This window comes from Neolamprologus brichardi, chromosome 18 (assembly GCF_056152115.1).
Source record: "Neolamprologus brichardi isolate AB-2024 chromosome 18, ASM5615211v1, whole genome shotgun sequence".
In the NCBI taxonomy this organism is placed as follows: Eukaryota; Metazoa; Chordata; class Actinopteri; order Cichliformes; family Cichlidae; genus Neolamprologus; species Neolamprologus brichardi.
Window position 1 is genome coordinate 26,829,763 of NC_142121.1, and position 15,293 is coordinate 26,845,055.

The window sequence follows — 15,293 nt, forward strand, 5'->3', positions numbered from 1 at the left end:
CCATCTACGGTACGCCAGGGGGGACAATTTCTCGTTTGCGCGGTGAGTCCGTAGCGTGTAGTGTGTGTGTGTGTGTGTGTGTGTGCTTTTTTTTTCACCGGGCTGTTTGTGGAAGTTGAGCTGAGGTACGTGTCCCCTTGACCTCGGTCCCGTTTGCGTCCACACCAGCGGCTCTTTTCGTGGCGGTGAATTTGTTTGGCTAGCCACTGTTCGGCTAATAGCGGGGTTAGCATCCCTGCTGCTCTGCTGTGTTTACAGTCACACAGGCTCAGAGCTTAACCTCTGACACCATTGGACCTGTTTTTTTTATATACTTGAAGTTTCCCCTGTTTTTGAGGACTTCTGCATGAGGACAACACCCGTATGAAGACAGCAGGGATGGCTCTGGAGCAGCTCAGTGAGGTGGTCCAAAGATGTGTAAGTATTCAGTGGTACTTGTAACCCCCATCCACTCCTTCACTCTGATATCAATTCCCTAAACAGCACGTCGGCACAGTCACTGGCACCAACCTGGATGCTGGTACCCACTCACAGTGACAGAATGCACCCACAGACTGAGCTGACCTGGGTTTTGAGTCTCTCACTAGAGCATATTCTAGATCAGAGGTATTCAATTACAATGTAAGGAGGTCCAGTTTGAGAACATTTCCAAGTCCAAAATATAATCAAGTTCCACATGATTATAAGTGCAGTCTATTTTAAAGTAGCCTAATAGTTATACAGTGTCAGTATATGGGCAATAACTGGTTGTAATGTAAAGCAAAGAAAGTGTAATTCGGTATTTCAACAATATTTATTATTCATTTCTCAAATGAAAAAAAAAATGTTCTTTTTTGGTTTCAAGTAAAATTATAGCTTTTAAAAAAGTTATCTTCAAATAAAGTGCTTAATTTAAAATAATGAAAAGTTTTTGAATTTCTCCTCTTTGTCTTTTTTCTAAATTACATTTCACATGTAAACCATCTCACTTTAAACCCTCCTTTTCTCCCTGTCTGTCTCCCTGACTTAATTCCTTTGGCTTCTGCCTCTCGTCTCTTCTCCGAGTTGTCTACTTTTACACGTGCTCTGAGTAAAGGATTTGATTGCCTGAGTAGAGTTACGTTGAGTGAGTTAACCACGCCATTGGTCTACCACGCCATTTATACACTGCTGCCATACAGCAGCAGTGTATAAATGCTCAGTTAGTGAAGACGGGAATAGAGGAGAAATCTTCAGTGGATCATGGGAAGTCCCCCAGCAGCCTGAGGTAGCAGCAAAACTAAGGGATGGTTCAGGGTCACCTGATCTAACTACAAACTTTATCAAAAAGCCTAATCTTAAAAGCAGAGGGGGGTGACTGTGTTCTGAACCCAAACCCAAAGAGTGTAATACGCCAAGATTGTGTCTTTGAGATATTTGATAGAATATAATATTTAATAAGTAACTGTTTAAAATGTCTGTTTTCTCTATTTTTACCCACTTGTTTGTCTCTTTTTCATGCAGCAGGCTCTTCCAGACGACAGCTACACCACCGAGGATCACAACATCTTCACGGTTGCTGGGCAGACGTGTATCGAGGAGGGAAACAGCGCGCAGGTCCTCAGTATTGTGCTGGATGAAAAGAATCAGGTAACGTTTCTCAAAGTTGACACCAATCGCTGCTTCTCAGGTTTGTCACACAATCATCTGTGTAACTGTCTTCATCTGTGCAGGAGATCGTGAGATGCATGGGTTGGAACCTGCTGCCTCCGCTGATCCAGGTCCTGCTGAAGAAAGAAGACAAGAATCTTCCTCAGTGTCTGGCCATTTTTAACCACCTGCTGGAGGTCAGTGGTCAGGAGTGGACTTAAGATAAAACATCACTGATGAAAACTGCATGAATGTAGCATTGTAAGGGTGATCTTTGTGGTTGTTTTTGCAGACGTGCAGACCGAAAGAGCTGCTGATCGGCCTGTTGGAGCAGCTGGAGCAGGATGATCCTGATACAATAGCAGAGAGTCTCCATCTGCTCTTGAAGCCTTTACAGAAAGGTAAAGAATCTTTTTAGTCATCTTTAAGGCCACTCTTCTTACTGTTTTTTTTTCTTGTCTTACATGCAGTCAGGCACATATGCAAACTGTTGTAATTCCTACACTGTTCACCTGATTTGGATGTAAATACCCTCAAATGAAAGCTGACAGTCTGCAGTTAAAGCACATCTTGTTCGTTTCATTTGGAATCCATAGTGGTGGTGTATAGAGCCAAAAATGTTAGAATTGTGTCGATGTCCCAATATTTATGGACCTGACTGTATATGTTGCATATTGCTGTTTGAATGCTTTTTCTTGCTATTATTATTGTGATGTATTCTCTTTTTCTCGCCTCTAACAGTGCTTGTGCGCCTGGGCGGCCGTAAGGCGTCATCTTTGGGCATGGCGCTGTCGTCCGTGCTGGACCAGGTGGCCAAACTGCCTCTCCCTCACACCAAGGAGCAAGAGGAGGATGACGTCTTTTCGTTTTGCCGTTGCTGCACTGACATGATCGATTTCGTCAGACCTTTTGTTCAAGAAGTCAGACATAACCTGCCGAATAATGAGATGCAGAGCGAGACTACAAACAGGACTGTGGGCAGACAGGGGAAGGATAAAGAGGATGAGCTGCGGACAGAACTTCTGAAGTTGTGAGTGAAAAAAAATGTGTTTTCCAGCTCAGACTCACGTTTGATAGTCCGACATAATGTCATAGAAAAGCACTGCAGGGCTTTTGAAAACTGATGATGCTGAGGCTTCATTTTTGTTTGTCTCCTCTTAAGCTGTATGAAGAGTCTGAGTCATCCTTTGTTGGAAGTACACCTCAAGGATCCTGACACGCTGGCTCTGTCCCCCCTCAGGACTTTTGCCACCGAGATTTTGGTAAAACCATTTTTCAAACGTGTAAATGGTGTCATTGCTGGTTTCTAATATGTCATCAGTTCGTCACGTACTTGCATATCATGGTAATCGTGGTTTTCTGTGTCCTGCAGAACATCCTCGGTTCTATTGGGGAGTCCCTCAGCAGTCTCGTGCACCAGCCTCTTTTGAAGAAAAAGCAGGTTCCCGGCTTTCTCGAGGAGGAGGTGCGATATCCTAAAGAGTCTTTGGCCAGCTTGGCTCATCTGGTGTTTGTCCATCACCTGGCTGCAGACACCTTCCCCACTGTTTTCAGGTATTTTGAAAACATATTTTTCTCCTGGGATGCACAATGTGGGATTATTCCCACTTGGCTTGAAATGAATCTGTACTTGGGTGTTTCAGTAGTTCTACATTAACAAATACTGAAACATTTAAATAATGCTAATGCTCCCAACACTCCGTATTCTCTCTGCAGTCCCGTGTTCAGTCTTCGATGTAACATCGAGCACGTCTCTGTCCTCCTGTCCAGGTAACGTGACATAATAATGTGTTGTGTTATAATCTTTGTTAGCGTTTTACAAAAGCTGTAAAATATGAATATGCACATTATACACATATATATATGTGTCCACTTTAATGATCAACCTGTAATCAGTGATATCTATCTTTTATAGAACTGAGGAGTCCAAGCTTCAGAAAGGACTGGTAGGTGACGTTTTCACTTATTTATTAGTTATTTATTACATAAATTATAATGACCCTAATCATGGAAATATATAGGATTAAATCCAGGAGTCACATATTGACTCCTGGATTTAATCCTATATATTTCCATGGTGCTATTTTAATTAAACACAACATGTTTAAAAACTTATGAAAAGTTTGTTTTCTTATGGTTTGATATGTACGGTCATCATCTTGGATGCTCATATTCAACATGGCCAAGTTTTCAAATAATGAGGTTAGCATTTGGAGAGGCTTTAGACTCTAAAACTTGAGGTTCCCCACATTTTTTCCTATAATAGCCAATCAGAAGAAGCCAAAGAATGAGGCTGTAAGGGTCGTTACCTGCCAGTGTAAATGGTCACTGTGTTACTTAAATCTTCTTCTGCACATTAAAAGCAGTCATCAGTGTATGATGGATGTGCATCACACAGGAGCTGTATGAGAAAAGTCTGGTGCGAGTCGAGGACGGCAGTCTGCGTGCTGACCTGCTGGAGATTAAAACCTTCCTCACAGTCCCTCAGGTGAATGCAGTCGCTTCATTATAGACCTGTTGGGTCTACTGTTGTGTTTTGTGTGCGTCATATAATGTTATTAATGTCAGTGTTTAATTTCAGAACTTAATAAAGGTCATGACGATATGTCCAAAGCATGAACTGGTAAGTTTTTAATCAATTTTGATGTGTTTAAAATCTAATGTCAGATCATTTGGTTTGAAATCGGCTTTCATTTGTGTTACCTTCATCTCGTTTTTGGTACCTAGAATGAAACTTTGACGATACTTCTTTTTGTCTTCAGAGAACTAAAGGACTGAAGGTTTTCCAGCTGAGCATTGATAAGTTCAACACTGAAGCCAAGTACAGATTCTTCCAGTGAGCTCCGCCTTTCTTCCCTGAAAATTAATCAGAAATGTGTCTTTTCCACTTCCCACTGCAAGCGACCTGTGTTCTTGTTTCAGGTACATGTTGAAGACGAGTAACCACTCAGGAGTTGAAGGCTACGTCATTAAAAATATCAAGAATCAGATAGACATTGCCCTGCAGGTGAAGATGTACATTAAAGGAAAAAATGGCAGTGTGGGCCATGTTTAAAATTTCTTGGGGGACCTAAAAGAATCTCTTTATCGCTCTGTCTCCAGCCAGGTAACAGTAACGTCTGGTTTGAAGGCATTCAGCTCATGCCTCTGCTGCGTAAGGTTCTTATTCTTCCAGATGGCCCAGAGACTGACCTCCTGCAGTACCTGGACAGGTCTGTGCACACACACTAATGCGGGTCACAGGAGTGTGACAGCCAGCCCCAACACGCACTGTTAAAAAGGGTCATACACACTGTTTAAAAGAAAGTATTACATTGTTCAATTTTGTTTCTTCCTGAGAAAATATGAGATGTTTAAATTTAATTGGACACTTCTGTGTAATCATGAGGAATTTTCTCGATAAGATTTTAAACAACAAACACCCCTTGGTGCTTTTTATATTAAATTGTGCAATAAGTATAAACAAAGTAGTATTGCTGTTGATTTTTTAGTTTTTAAAAAAGGCCAGTAAAATATACTCACTGGTCATTAAATGCACTTAAGTTGCTGCCATGTGATTGACTGATTAGATATTTGAATTAATGAGCAGTTGAATCGGTGTGGCTGGTTGAGTGTACGTGTCGCCCTGATCAGAAGTCATTATTTAACAACAAAATCTTGGACTTTATGGACGAGAGTAGTTGAAAGTTTTGGAAATGTCTGGAAGGTAGATTAAGAAACAGCGCATGTGTGTGTTGATCTCTACAGAGTCATGGAGTCTCTAAATCTGCTGCGTTACCTGGTCATCAGAGACAAAGTGACAGAGAACCAGGTGAGTGCACTGTAGAGCTGAAAACACCAAAAATTACATTTTAAAACAAGCCGTTCACCTTTATGATGGCCTATAAGGGTATATAAGCTTTCTCTGTGTGTGTTCTGATGCTGCTGAAGACCGGCATCTGGACAGAACTGTATAAAATAGAAGATACGTTCATGAAGCCCCTTCGTGTTGGTGTGAACATGTCCAGGGCCCACTATGAAAGAGAGCTGCAGAACACAATGGAGGCCAAGAAGAGCAAGGCTAAAGGTCAGATCAGCGACACTTTAATTTCCCATTTCTTAGTACAACATAGAGACTCTATGCATGCACAGGAGGGCTTCTATTTTGCAGGTAGCTTGGCTTCATTTTTCTCAGGCTTCTTTTGTACTCGTCCCAACTCAAACAACTTCTTAATGGCACTTTTCAACATGTAGCATCATCAAAAGTGTTCAGAGGCTTTCTGACAGCATTTGTTTCTTCACAGAAGAGTCTGTACTTTCTGTGTCTGTTGGTGGTGAGGAGCTGCCCAGCATGACCCCAGAGTCACAGATTCAGGTGAGTAACACAGTCAGATGGCATCGTATCACATATTTATGTGTGTGGGGATTAAGAAAGCACTGTGATGTTCCTGACTGCATTTTCATTGGTCCTGCCAGGCTCTGCACTCTGCCCTGCACACGTTTGACATGATTGAGAGCGTGTTGGCACGGATAGAGGAACTCATCGAGGTGAAGGACAACCTGTAACCACACAAGCTCATCATCTCAAACAGAAAACTGTTACTTGTTTCAAAACAAAGTGCTAGTGCACTGCTGGTCTCTTTGCTTTACAGTGTAATTATAAAATGTTGCATACATTGTCAATTACAGGTTTAAAAGAAATGGCAAGTTTGTAAGCTCGGTAATAAACTTTCAAACTTTTGTACTCGCAGGTTAAATCAGGTGTTTTCATTTTTGGTGAAAGTGTAAAAAAGTTGTGGTTTGGTAAAAATAATTTGTAACCTTTGGAAGCTTCAGTTTCTCCTGCCATCACAAAAATATCTTAGGTTCATGCAGCCTGTGTTGCCCAGAACACTCTAGCACAAAGGGATGTTATAGGTTATAAAGGTAAAAAAAAAAAAGACTCAGCAAAGTAGCTCGCAAAACAATACATAAGTTTACAAAGTGCAAAAGGGTAAACAAACTTAAAGTAATAAAATGGATCCCATGTAACAGAATTGTTTAAAAGCAAGTCTATAGAATTTAGATTTAAGCAGTGATTCAAAGGAGGTCTGGCTCTGTGTGCTCGATCCTCTCAGGTAGGTCATTCCAGATGTGAGGGGGCCTGAAAAAGCAAAATCACCTACAGATTTAAATTCTTGCCTTTAGCACAGCCTGAAGGGTCCAACCCGAGGCTGTGAGCAGGCACACGTGGGGTCAGAGGTTCTGCTACGTACATCGAGGCCACAGGCGAGTTTTGACGAGAGAGAGAGCAACTTTTCATTAATGCCAGAGAAGAGAGCAGCAATAGTCCAATCTTGAGAAAATAATTCCTTTCATTCATTCAATCATTTTTAAAAAACTTTGCAAAATTTGATGATATTAGCAATTCATAAGCATGTTATTTCACTACACCCCATATTTTTACCCTGGGTTACTACAAAAAATAAATAAATGCTGAACTGTTTTCTTGGGTCCAGGTAACAAAAAGTGGAAAATAAAATCCTTCTAAATGAATATAACCATGTAACCTGAATGAGAGACATCATTTTGTTTTTGCCTTTATTATTAACCTGAACTGGGAAAAACTGTTGACACTTCGGTGTTTTACATAAATAAACCAAACTCAGACATGCACACAGTAATGAAGCAGAATTCACACACTCACAGGATACAGATATGCACCTTCAAATTAAAAGCCTTTATGGCAGTGATAACTGTAAACAAAATATGGATTATTCCCTCTTTAAAAGGTCAAGAGTTATAGCAATATCTGCGATGTTTCCACCATTTTAAAATGCCCTTCTTCACAGTTCTTTAGACTACATCATAGCTGCTGTGAATATAAGAAATTTTTACTTTGAAGTGCACCGTGTCAACCACGAAGCCAAACCTATTTTATATAAACATTTACATTTAAGTAGGAGCGTTTTTTAAAGACGGCTGATGGGAGGGGGGAAAACTGCAGCACATTACAAGGAGTGAACGTTCTCTCTCATGCTCACGTGCCTTTTCTGCACCTGAACCACAGCCTAAGACATCATAGTTTTACTGGTTCCTGGTGCTCTCACAGCACAGTCTCACAGGTCTTTGAACAGCGGGTGTTGAAGAGCCTGAGCAGCTGTGATCCTGGTGGAAGGGTTCAGATCCAGCAGCTTATCCAGCAGGTCGTAAGCCTCATCGGGAACTCTGTCCCAGCCACGCTCATCCTCCTCCTCTTCCACCTTTTCCTGCTTTGGAAGGCGAGTTGCGGTGTCATTACCACCTGAATGTTTGTGCTTGATCGTTTGACTACACAAGAGTTCTGCAGGAGTTTCATCTGCTTCCTTTTTGTGTGGTTTGAGTGTTCTTTCAGTTGGACGGTGTGTAGGAGTATCATCTTGGATCTTGTGATGATGAGTGTCAGTGGAATCTGCCGTAGCCTCAGGAAGTGGTGTGACTTTGTTATCTGGCGATGGCCTCAATCCTCTGAGCGTCTCACACAGGGTCCTGAGGTCCTGTCGAGGGAGCTCCCGACTGCACACCACCGCTTTACCTGAATCAGATTCAAGCCCATAAAAATAAGATTACTCTGTACAGAGGTTTTTACAACCCTGTTTCTGAAAATGTGACACTAAAATGTAAATGAAAACGGAACACAGTGATTTGTGAATCGTTTTCTTCCCATCTCAGGACCTAATAAAAACAATAATTCTATACTGTGTGAAATATATTTTTAAAAAATAGTCGAGCTAAAAAGGTCATCCTAGATTCTCAGTCTTTCTGAGGTATTGAGATTATCCAGAACATCTCTGAAATGTTTTGGAACATCTGCATTCGTCTTTTTCAGGGAAGGTCCTGCTGAACCTCTTTTCGTATTCATTTCAGCAGCTCGGCTCCAGGTGTTAAACTAAGATGTTTGCAGGCCAGAGCCGTGACCCCCTGAATGCATTTGGAGCATCATGAAATGAAATGAATAGCCATGAATTCTTAAATCCTAAATCACGTGAGAGAAGGAAACATTTCAGATTACAGAGTTTGCCACAAGACCTTTGAAGAAACATGGAGCTGGCATCAAATTTAAAACAACACAAAAGGTTTTATGTGTTGTTCTGCACCATTTTCAGTTCACTATACTTCACATTTATATTTATGCAGTGCATCAACTCTGGAAACTGTGCTGCAGAATATTGTTCCACTGCAGAATTATAGTGACTCGATTGGTGATGAACTGCCTGCAGGATTAGTCACTGCAGTCTTGCAGGTGCAGTGAGGATCTGCGTTCTGCAGAAGCCCCAAAAGAAGACATTTATACGCACCGAACGACTTGCCAGCCTTGATGGTCTCTCTGGAGCCTCGTAGGGTCATGATCTGAACGAGCGCAATCATGTCATCGGTGGCCTTAAAGAACGGGTAACGGCCACTGAGCAGTGAGAGCAGGATCACACCAGCTGACCACACGTCTATGGCTGCAGTGCAGGATGACAGGACAGGGGAGGGTGCAAGAGTGCAGATTAGTAAGAATAAAAAAGAACATCCCAAATTTGCTATTTTTAAGCAATTTTTGGAAAACCTGCCAGGCTCATATGACAGGAAATGTTACCAAGCATGAGAAAACAGATTTTTTTTTTTTAGTACTAGAGAGCATCTCTGAACATACAGCACCTTAAATCACGTTCAACAATAGATACATATATTTATTTTCTTTGCTTTTAAACATGTATTATAAATAATGACTTGAGACACCCACCCGTGCCTTGGTTGGGACACTTTGTGAGGACTTCTGGTGCTCTAAACCCTGGAGTTCCTGCCCTGGGCGCCACCTGCGACTTTCTGCAGTCAAAAACAAGGACAGGAACGAGGTATTAGAAGTGACACAAAACAGAAACTAACAATTCTTCCTTTAGTGGAAGTGGATTGGAACGAGAATTTAGTTTTAATAATAAATAATTTTTGTTCTTGTACAGCTGACACAAGCACCATTAAATCATATTTCATATAAATGAAAGAAATCATATAAATGTTTCACTGTCTAGAATAATGCCCAAAACATGTGCAAGGTAAACAGGAGGTGCAGGAGGATGTTTTGTTAGTTACCTGGACAAGCAGACGTTGCAGACCCGATCAGTGAAGTAGCAGTTACAGGTTAGGCCTCGCTGTACGGGTCTCTGACTGCTGCTCTGGGTCCTGACAGGCAGGGTGGCTGAAGAGTACTTACGGCTGGCTGCGTCCTCTGTTTTACTTGGTTTTACCAGCTAAAGAGTAATGATGATTCAATTTTTAATGTCACCTCCAAAACACTCAAGGTCACCTTATATCACTTAATAATATATAATAAGACCCAGCAGGAAAAGTTGCAGCAGGGAACACAGTGTAGCTCAGTGCGGGGTTTGATAGCACCTAATGCTATCAAACTGAATAAGCTTATATAAAAAAGTAATTTATTTCTGTTAAGCAGTCCTACATGTGAACGTGAGAGACAAGAGTTGCAGAGCTTTGTCACAGCATAAGAGAAGCCTCTAAAAACCCATCTTCTTCATGCTGATGAAAGCTAATGGCAGCAAACCTGTTGATGAGCCACGGGGAGTGGGAGGGAATGAAAGTCTGGAGGTCAGTGACATATGCAGCGCAAAGACTACAAAAAGCTTTCAGTGTTAATATTTTAAAGGTAATTAGTTGCAGTACAGGGAGGAAAAATAGCATGTTTAGGATTAGGATGGCTGTGTCATGTTCAGTGTGAACTGCATAACTGTAGATGAGCAGAATATGTTTTTTGGTGTTGCACACCATGCTGAGCTATGGAAAGCTTTCAGCCAATAGCTCTTTCAGAATCACCCTGTTGGTGCAAATATACCATTTATGTCTCTCAAAATGCGTTATTGTTGTTATCGTTTTCTTCCATCACTTCATAGTAAAACGATTTATTTTTGTAACAGGCTACTACAAACAAATACAATTTAAATGTTTTTCTTTGCTAAATTGTCTTTTATGTGTAGACAAAACACTGGTTCATCCCTTTAGCTAGGTGCCTTTTCTATGCTTGGATCAAAGGCCAGTGTTAAGTGGATTAACAAGCCAAAATATGTTCCTCTTAAAATGCTCGGGTCCAGCCAATCTCCAAAGAAAAACTTTTCTTGCAAGAAAATCTATAGATATGAGCAGCAGCTCAAGACTTTTGCACAGTACTGTAGTTTTCCCCCATTGCTTACCTCTGTCCTAATGGCAGCGTGTTTGGTGTTGGAGAGAGCTGGTGTGCAGCTGTTCAGGTTCCTCTCTCCAAACACAGTCCGTGGCGCTTTGCGTAGCTCTATCAAATCCTAAAGAAAACCAACATGGACGATGACATAAGCAAAACATAAACAATGGAAACACAGATGTTATAAACATCCAAGTACAGCTTAACCATACTTCAGTCTTGTGCAACACAGTGAAGTGTGATTAGAGTAAATCTTATCACTGGACAGAAACACCTAATGAAGATAAAAATGATGGTAAATAAAATAAGTGCAGACACCTTTGTGGGCTTTGTGCGAGAAGTGGTCACAGTGGTGGTAGCAGAATGTGCTTTTTTAATCAGTGCTTTTCGAGAGGTTGAAGAAGATGTGGTGGTGGAGGAAGATGCGGAGGAATTTGTTGGGTGTATTTGCTGCCGTGCAGGCAGTGGAAGAGAGGTGGAGACTGTTGTGGTTTTTGAAGAGAGTTTAGGCGGTGCTTTGCTCCGCTGTGCAGCCACTTGTTTCCCTGTGGACCCTCCACCTTTCTGTGATGGTCTCTTTCTCACCACCTTCAATAGCTCAATCTGGGTGTCAGCTGTACCCTGTGCCAGGCCGAAATCCACCAGTGCGTACCTGTGCATACGGTTACACAAAAAAACAAAACAAAAGCCAAAATGTAATAAAGTGTATGTGGAATTTATTAGTGTCATTTTTTTTTAAACATACATTCTAATCTTATAGCTGAGTGATGCTCCAGCACTGTATCAATATAGACAACACATAGCATCAGATCATTAGCCTTACATCAGAATATTAGCATTAGAATTGACAACAGATAAAACATTACAAATGTTCTGCAGCTACTTACATTTTGCTCTTTCTGTTGTAGAGGAAATTGTTTGGCTTGATGTCTCGATGAATTATGCCAAACTGGTGGATGTGTTTCAGAGCCTTTAACAGGTGGTAGATGTACAGGCGGACCTCTTCAAAAGTTAGCGACCCAATGATGTCCTGGTGAATATGTTTAGTTTCAATCAGAAGTTTTAAAATACATTTTAAAGCAACGTCAACATAATCAGGAGAAGAGACTAATTTAGAAGCTCAGATTGTGTCCATAAAAAATTAATAAATTACTTCAGTATAAACACTGCATGTCACTGCAGTAACATACGACAAAGTACATACAACAATGGCTTGATGCTCCATGTAGGGCATTACAATCACCACATGGTCCTCCTTCCTGAAGCAGTATGTCACTCCCATCACATTCTCTCTGCCTCTGCAAAGTGGATTAAGGGCACAGCTCAGAAGACAGGCGTCATTTCATTATAATGTGTTATGTCTGCAAGAAATGTCAATCTCGGACATTCGCGTCCAAGAATCATTACAGAAGCACTCAACCACAAATGCACACTCATTTATATAAATTGGTGTGCTTTATGCTGCACGTCTTGTCAACCCCAGCCAGCAGTGTGCCAAACTGCGTAGGTTAAACTGAATCATAAGATGTCACACAAATGAGAAACCCACACACCGATTTACCACGGTATAAAAATAAACTTAAAAGCAAGAAATCAAATAAAATTTGGTCTTTTCTGATTTTACATTTTTGGGATACTCGCCTCTTTCACAAACACAGTAATACTAAAATAAAAGTTAATTTGGAGGTGTGCTACCAATTCCACATGGAATTATAGGAAAATTAAATAATAATCAAATTGAATCCCTGCATTATCTGTCAAATAATAAAAACATACACTCACCAGCCACTTTATTAGGCACACCTATTTACGCTGCTCTTTATTGAAAATATCTAATCAGCCAATATCATATCAGCAACTCAATGCATTTGGCATGTAAGAAATGCCAAATATGAAGGTGCAACTCAAAGGAACTCTATAATTTAACCAGGTCCAAGTCTTTAAGAAGGATTAGTGACAGTTTACAGGGTTACAGTAACACAAACTAAATAAATAAATAGATGTTGATAGAAAAAACATCTGTGTAATGTCAATAAAATTCTAAGTTACTTCGTTAGACTCACCCTGCAACAGTGAGACACTGAAGCTCAGCAGCAATCCGTGTGGGATGGCTTGTTGGGATGAGATGCTTCAGTGCAAACATCTCTCTCCTCCCATCCCGCATCTGCGTCTCACCCAAGTATACTGAGCTGAACGTACCTAATGAAGACACACAAATGTCATCAGCACTTCTCCTTATGAGGTTAGTGAACGGCTAACAATCCTTCTCCCAGCTGTATAAAAACTCCAAAACTGACTACGTACCTTCTCCAATTTTGTCTATAATGCGGAAAACCTTGGCTAGCTGAGGAACAGCTTTGTAAAGAAACTCAACGTCCATCTCCACGTCCGCTGGAAACAAACAAGACAAAAAAAAAATCCACTGTCAGAACACCATTACTAGTGCGGTGTATATGGTCAACACATAGAAAGCAATAGGAACGGGAGGGGAGAGAGATAGAGTATCGATACAGCTGTATAAGCCCGGTTTAATCTCAGGGTGGTGGGTTCGAGCCCTGCATTGGGCGTTCGCATTGAGGGCAGGGATAGCTCAGTAGGTAGAGGCCCCATGATCGGAAGGTCGAGGGTTCCACTGAACGGCTACCCTGAGGTACCCCTGAGCAAGATACCGTCCCTACACTGCTCCCCGGGCGCCCACCGCTTCACTGAGTGAATGTGTTAAATGGAGACGGAGATCAATAACTGTGACATAATTTGGAGTTAAAGAAAAATACTGGCGGCCACACTGCTACCCCTCAGCCTTCTAGTAGATGCACTTATGGTATGGTAATCCTACAATCTTAAAGTAAGTTTAAAAAGAACAAAGAAAGCAAAATAAATATAAAAAATATGATATGATTGTCTTAAAAATGAAATCTGCCTAGAGTGAGGTTATTAATACTGTGTGCAAACCCTAAGCTACAGTGACAAACTATAGCTGAGCACACAGATTTTAATTGTATATCAGCTATAATATAATAATGTAGTTCCAATATAAGGATGCATTTCTACTGAATTATTTCTGTCATATCACAGTTGTCCAACTCACGGGAGATTTTCCGTTTCTTGTGACCTCTGTCAGGTTCTATAAGGCATCCGTCTGTGCTGGGCTCAGCGCAGGCAGGAGAAAACTCCATCTGAAAACCAGAAAACAGTTAGAGACACTTACAGATGGAGCAAACACTCGTGATTTAAGTTTGGTAAACACTTTATTTAAAATATTCTGTAGCTGTACAAGTCCTCATTACTGTAAATGTCTGCAGTTATAGTTTTTTGAAGAGCGCGGTCTGACTTCCTAGATACCACTAGCATATTGTTATAGCTCGCTAACTGCAGCTGCTAGAGCAAAAACACAAAGAAACTTACCGCTTCAGTTGGTTGTAAAGTCCAAAAGAGTCTCAAATTAACGCCTCATAAAGTCACTATACAGCCCCGACCAACATCTCTACCGGTGAAACATCAATTACAGGTTTATATTCCGCTCTGGCGGTGGCTGAAGAACTTTGTACAGACTTTCGTATTGAAGCGTCTCCGCCAACAACAAACTCCGCGCTAAAAGTGACGTCAACAAAATCTCGCGGTACAGCATCAGAAATCACGTGATACTCCAAGCACGCGGACAATAACGATTTAATTACAGCTGTGATGTATGCTGCATGACTTATTTAAAACAAAAACTGCTGCCTGTAAATTACACGTTACACAGCCAAATAACAGTTTAGTGTTTTCTGTTTATTTTCCTTGTTACTCCGTTATGAGTTGTTGCCTCATAAGAATGGCTGTTGACAATTTTGACCAAATTTAAAAAGACTAAAACTAATAACATTTCCTGTATATTTTAGGAGCCCATTCAACACTGATTTTTGATGAAAATATAATATTCAATTGAAATAGTCGAATATTCTTTTCCCCTTTCAAACACCAAAACCAGATGAAGTTTTAGAGCGCCCTCTGGTGGAAATTGTGCCTCATCAAAACTCTTAACATGGTTGAGGGGTGTTTCTCACATCACTTTACTTTTTTCCATTTATCAGCAGTTATAAATGCAGAAATCAACAGATTGTGAAATAGTTACTATTTTACAATAATATCGTCCCACAGATAAATTGGCTTTAATATTTTCTAATGCATAATTTCAGTTCTTGTTTTTCTTGTTCATGTCTGGTTATTTTCACTTCGGTTAGCAAACGTGTTTTAACACCTCCTATAGGTTTATCATGTAGCTGTGGTTATATTTTTAATAACCTTGGATATATAGTACTGTGCAAAAGTCTTGAGTCCTCATTTCTTGCTTTTACTTTGTTTTCAAGGAGACAGAATTCCTTATACTTTTTCTCTCCAGGTTTTTAAAACCTCATTGGACATTTTTCTTAGGAGGCTGCTTTTTTAAAATCATTTTCAGTCTTTTCAATGTACCTGACCATGTTTAGTGAAATGAATTCTTTTGTTTGTTAAGCCACCTAAAACAGAACTA

At 40.6% G+C, this 15,293-nt stretch overlaps 2 protein-coding genes across 3 annotated transcripts; one reads left to right on the forward strand and one right to left on the reverse strand.

Moving 5' to 3' along the window:
* Positions 1-55: 55 nt before the first annotated feature.
* glmna (glomulin, FKBP associated protein a) lies at positions 56-6,331 on the forward strand. 2 transcript variants are annotated; one of them, XM_006786794.3, is made up of 18 exons: positions 56-417; positions 1,483-1,608; positions 1,692-1,805; positions 1,901-2,009; positions 2,350-2,638; positions 2,771-2,870; positions 2,981-3,162; positions 3,325-3,378; positions 3,524-3,554; positions 4,007-4,096; positions 4,190-4,231; positions 4,371-4,444; positions 4,531-4,615; positions 4,711-4,820; positions 5,356-5,419; positions 5,539-5,674; positions 5,892-5,962; positions 6,064-6,331. In XM_006786794.3, the coding sequence occupies exons 1-18, from the start codon at positions 364-366 to the stop codon at positions 6,151-6,153; spliced, it is 1,821 nt and encodes a 606-aa protein (XP_006786857.2). In that variant the 5' UTR covers positions 56-363; the 3' UTR covers positions 6,154-6,331. The 2 variants fall into 2 exon arrangements, with proteins under 2 accessions (XP_006786857.2, XP_035761985.2); XM_035906092.2 differs by having other exon boundaries at positions 1,486-1,608.
* Positions 6,332-7,153: 822 nt separating this feature from the next.
* Positions 7,154-14,384, reverse strand: cdc7 (cell division cycle 7 homolog (S. cerevisiae)). Its single transcript, XM_006786795.2, has 12 exons — positions 14,186-14,384; positions 13,869-13,956; positions 13,085-13,171; positions 12,844-12,979; positions 11,985-12,078; positions 11,668-11,810; positions 11,099-11,432; positions 10,794-10,901; positions 9,682-9,839; positions 9,335-9,417; positions 8,904-9,053; positions 7,154-8,140 (listed from the first exon to the last, which is right to left on the reverse strand). The coding sequence occupies exons 2-12, from the start codon at positions 13,954-13,956 to the stop codon at positions 7,686-7,688; spliced, it is 1,836 nt and encodes a 611-aa protein (XP_006786858.2). The 5' UTR covers positions 14,186-14,384; the 3' UTR covers positions 7,154-7,685.
* Between the last annotated feature and the right edge of the window lie 909 nt (positions 14,385-15,293).

Bases quoted from the DNA above. Each gene is read 5' to 3' on its own strand.
- glmna (XM_006786794.3), top strand. From the start codon at position 364: ATGAAGACAGCAGGGATGGCTCTGGAGCAGCTCAGTGAGGTGGTCCAA. The intron at 2,871-2,980 runs GTAAAACCATTT...TGTGTCCTGCAG, and splicing joins CTTTTGCCACCGAGATTTTG to AACATCCTCGGTTCTATTGG. The intron at 3,163-3,324 runs GTATTTTGAAAA...TTCTCTCTGCAG, and splicing joins ACCTTCCCCACTGTTTTCAG to TCCCGTGTTCAGTCTTCGAT.
- cdc7 (XM_006786795.2), bottom strand. From the start codon at position 13,956: ATGGAGTTTTCTCCTGCCTGCGCTGAGCCCAGCACAGACGGATGCCTT. The intron at 9,840-10,793 runs GTAAGCAATGGG...ATTACTCTTTAG, and splicing joins ACGCTGCCATTAGGACAGAG to CTGGTAAAACCAAGTAAAAC. The intron at 8,141-8,903 runs GTGCGTATAAAT...AATCTGATTCAG, and splicing joins CAAGGCTGGCAAGTCGTTCG to GTAAAGCGGTGGTGTGCAGT.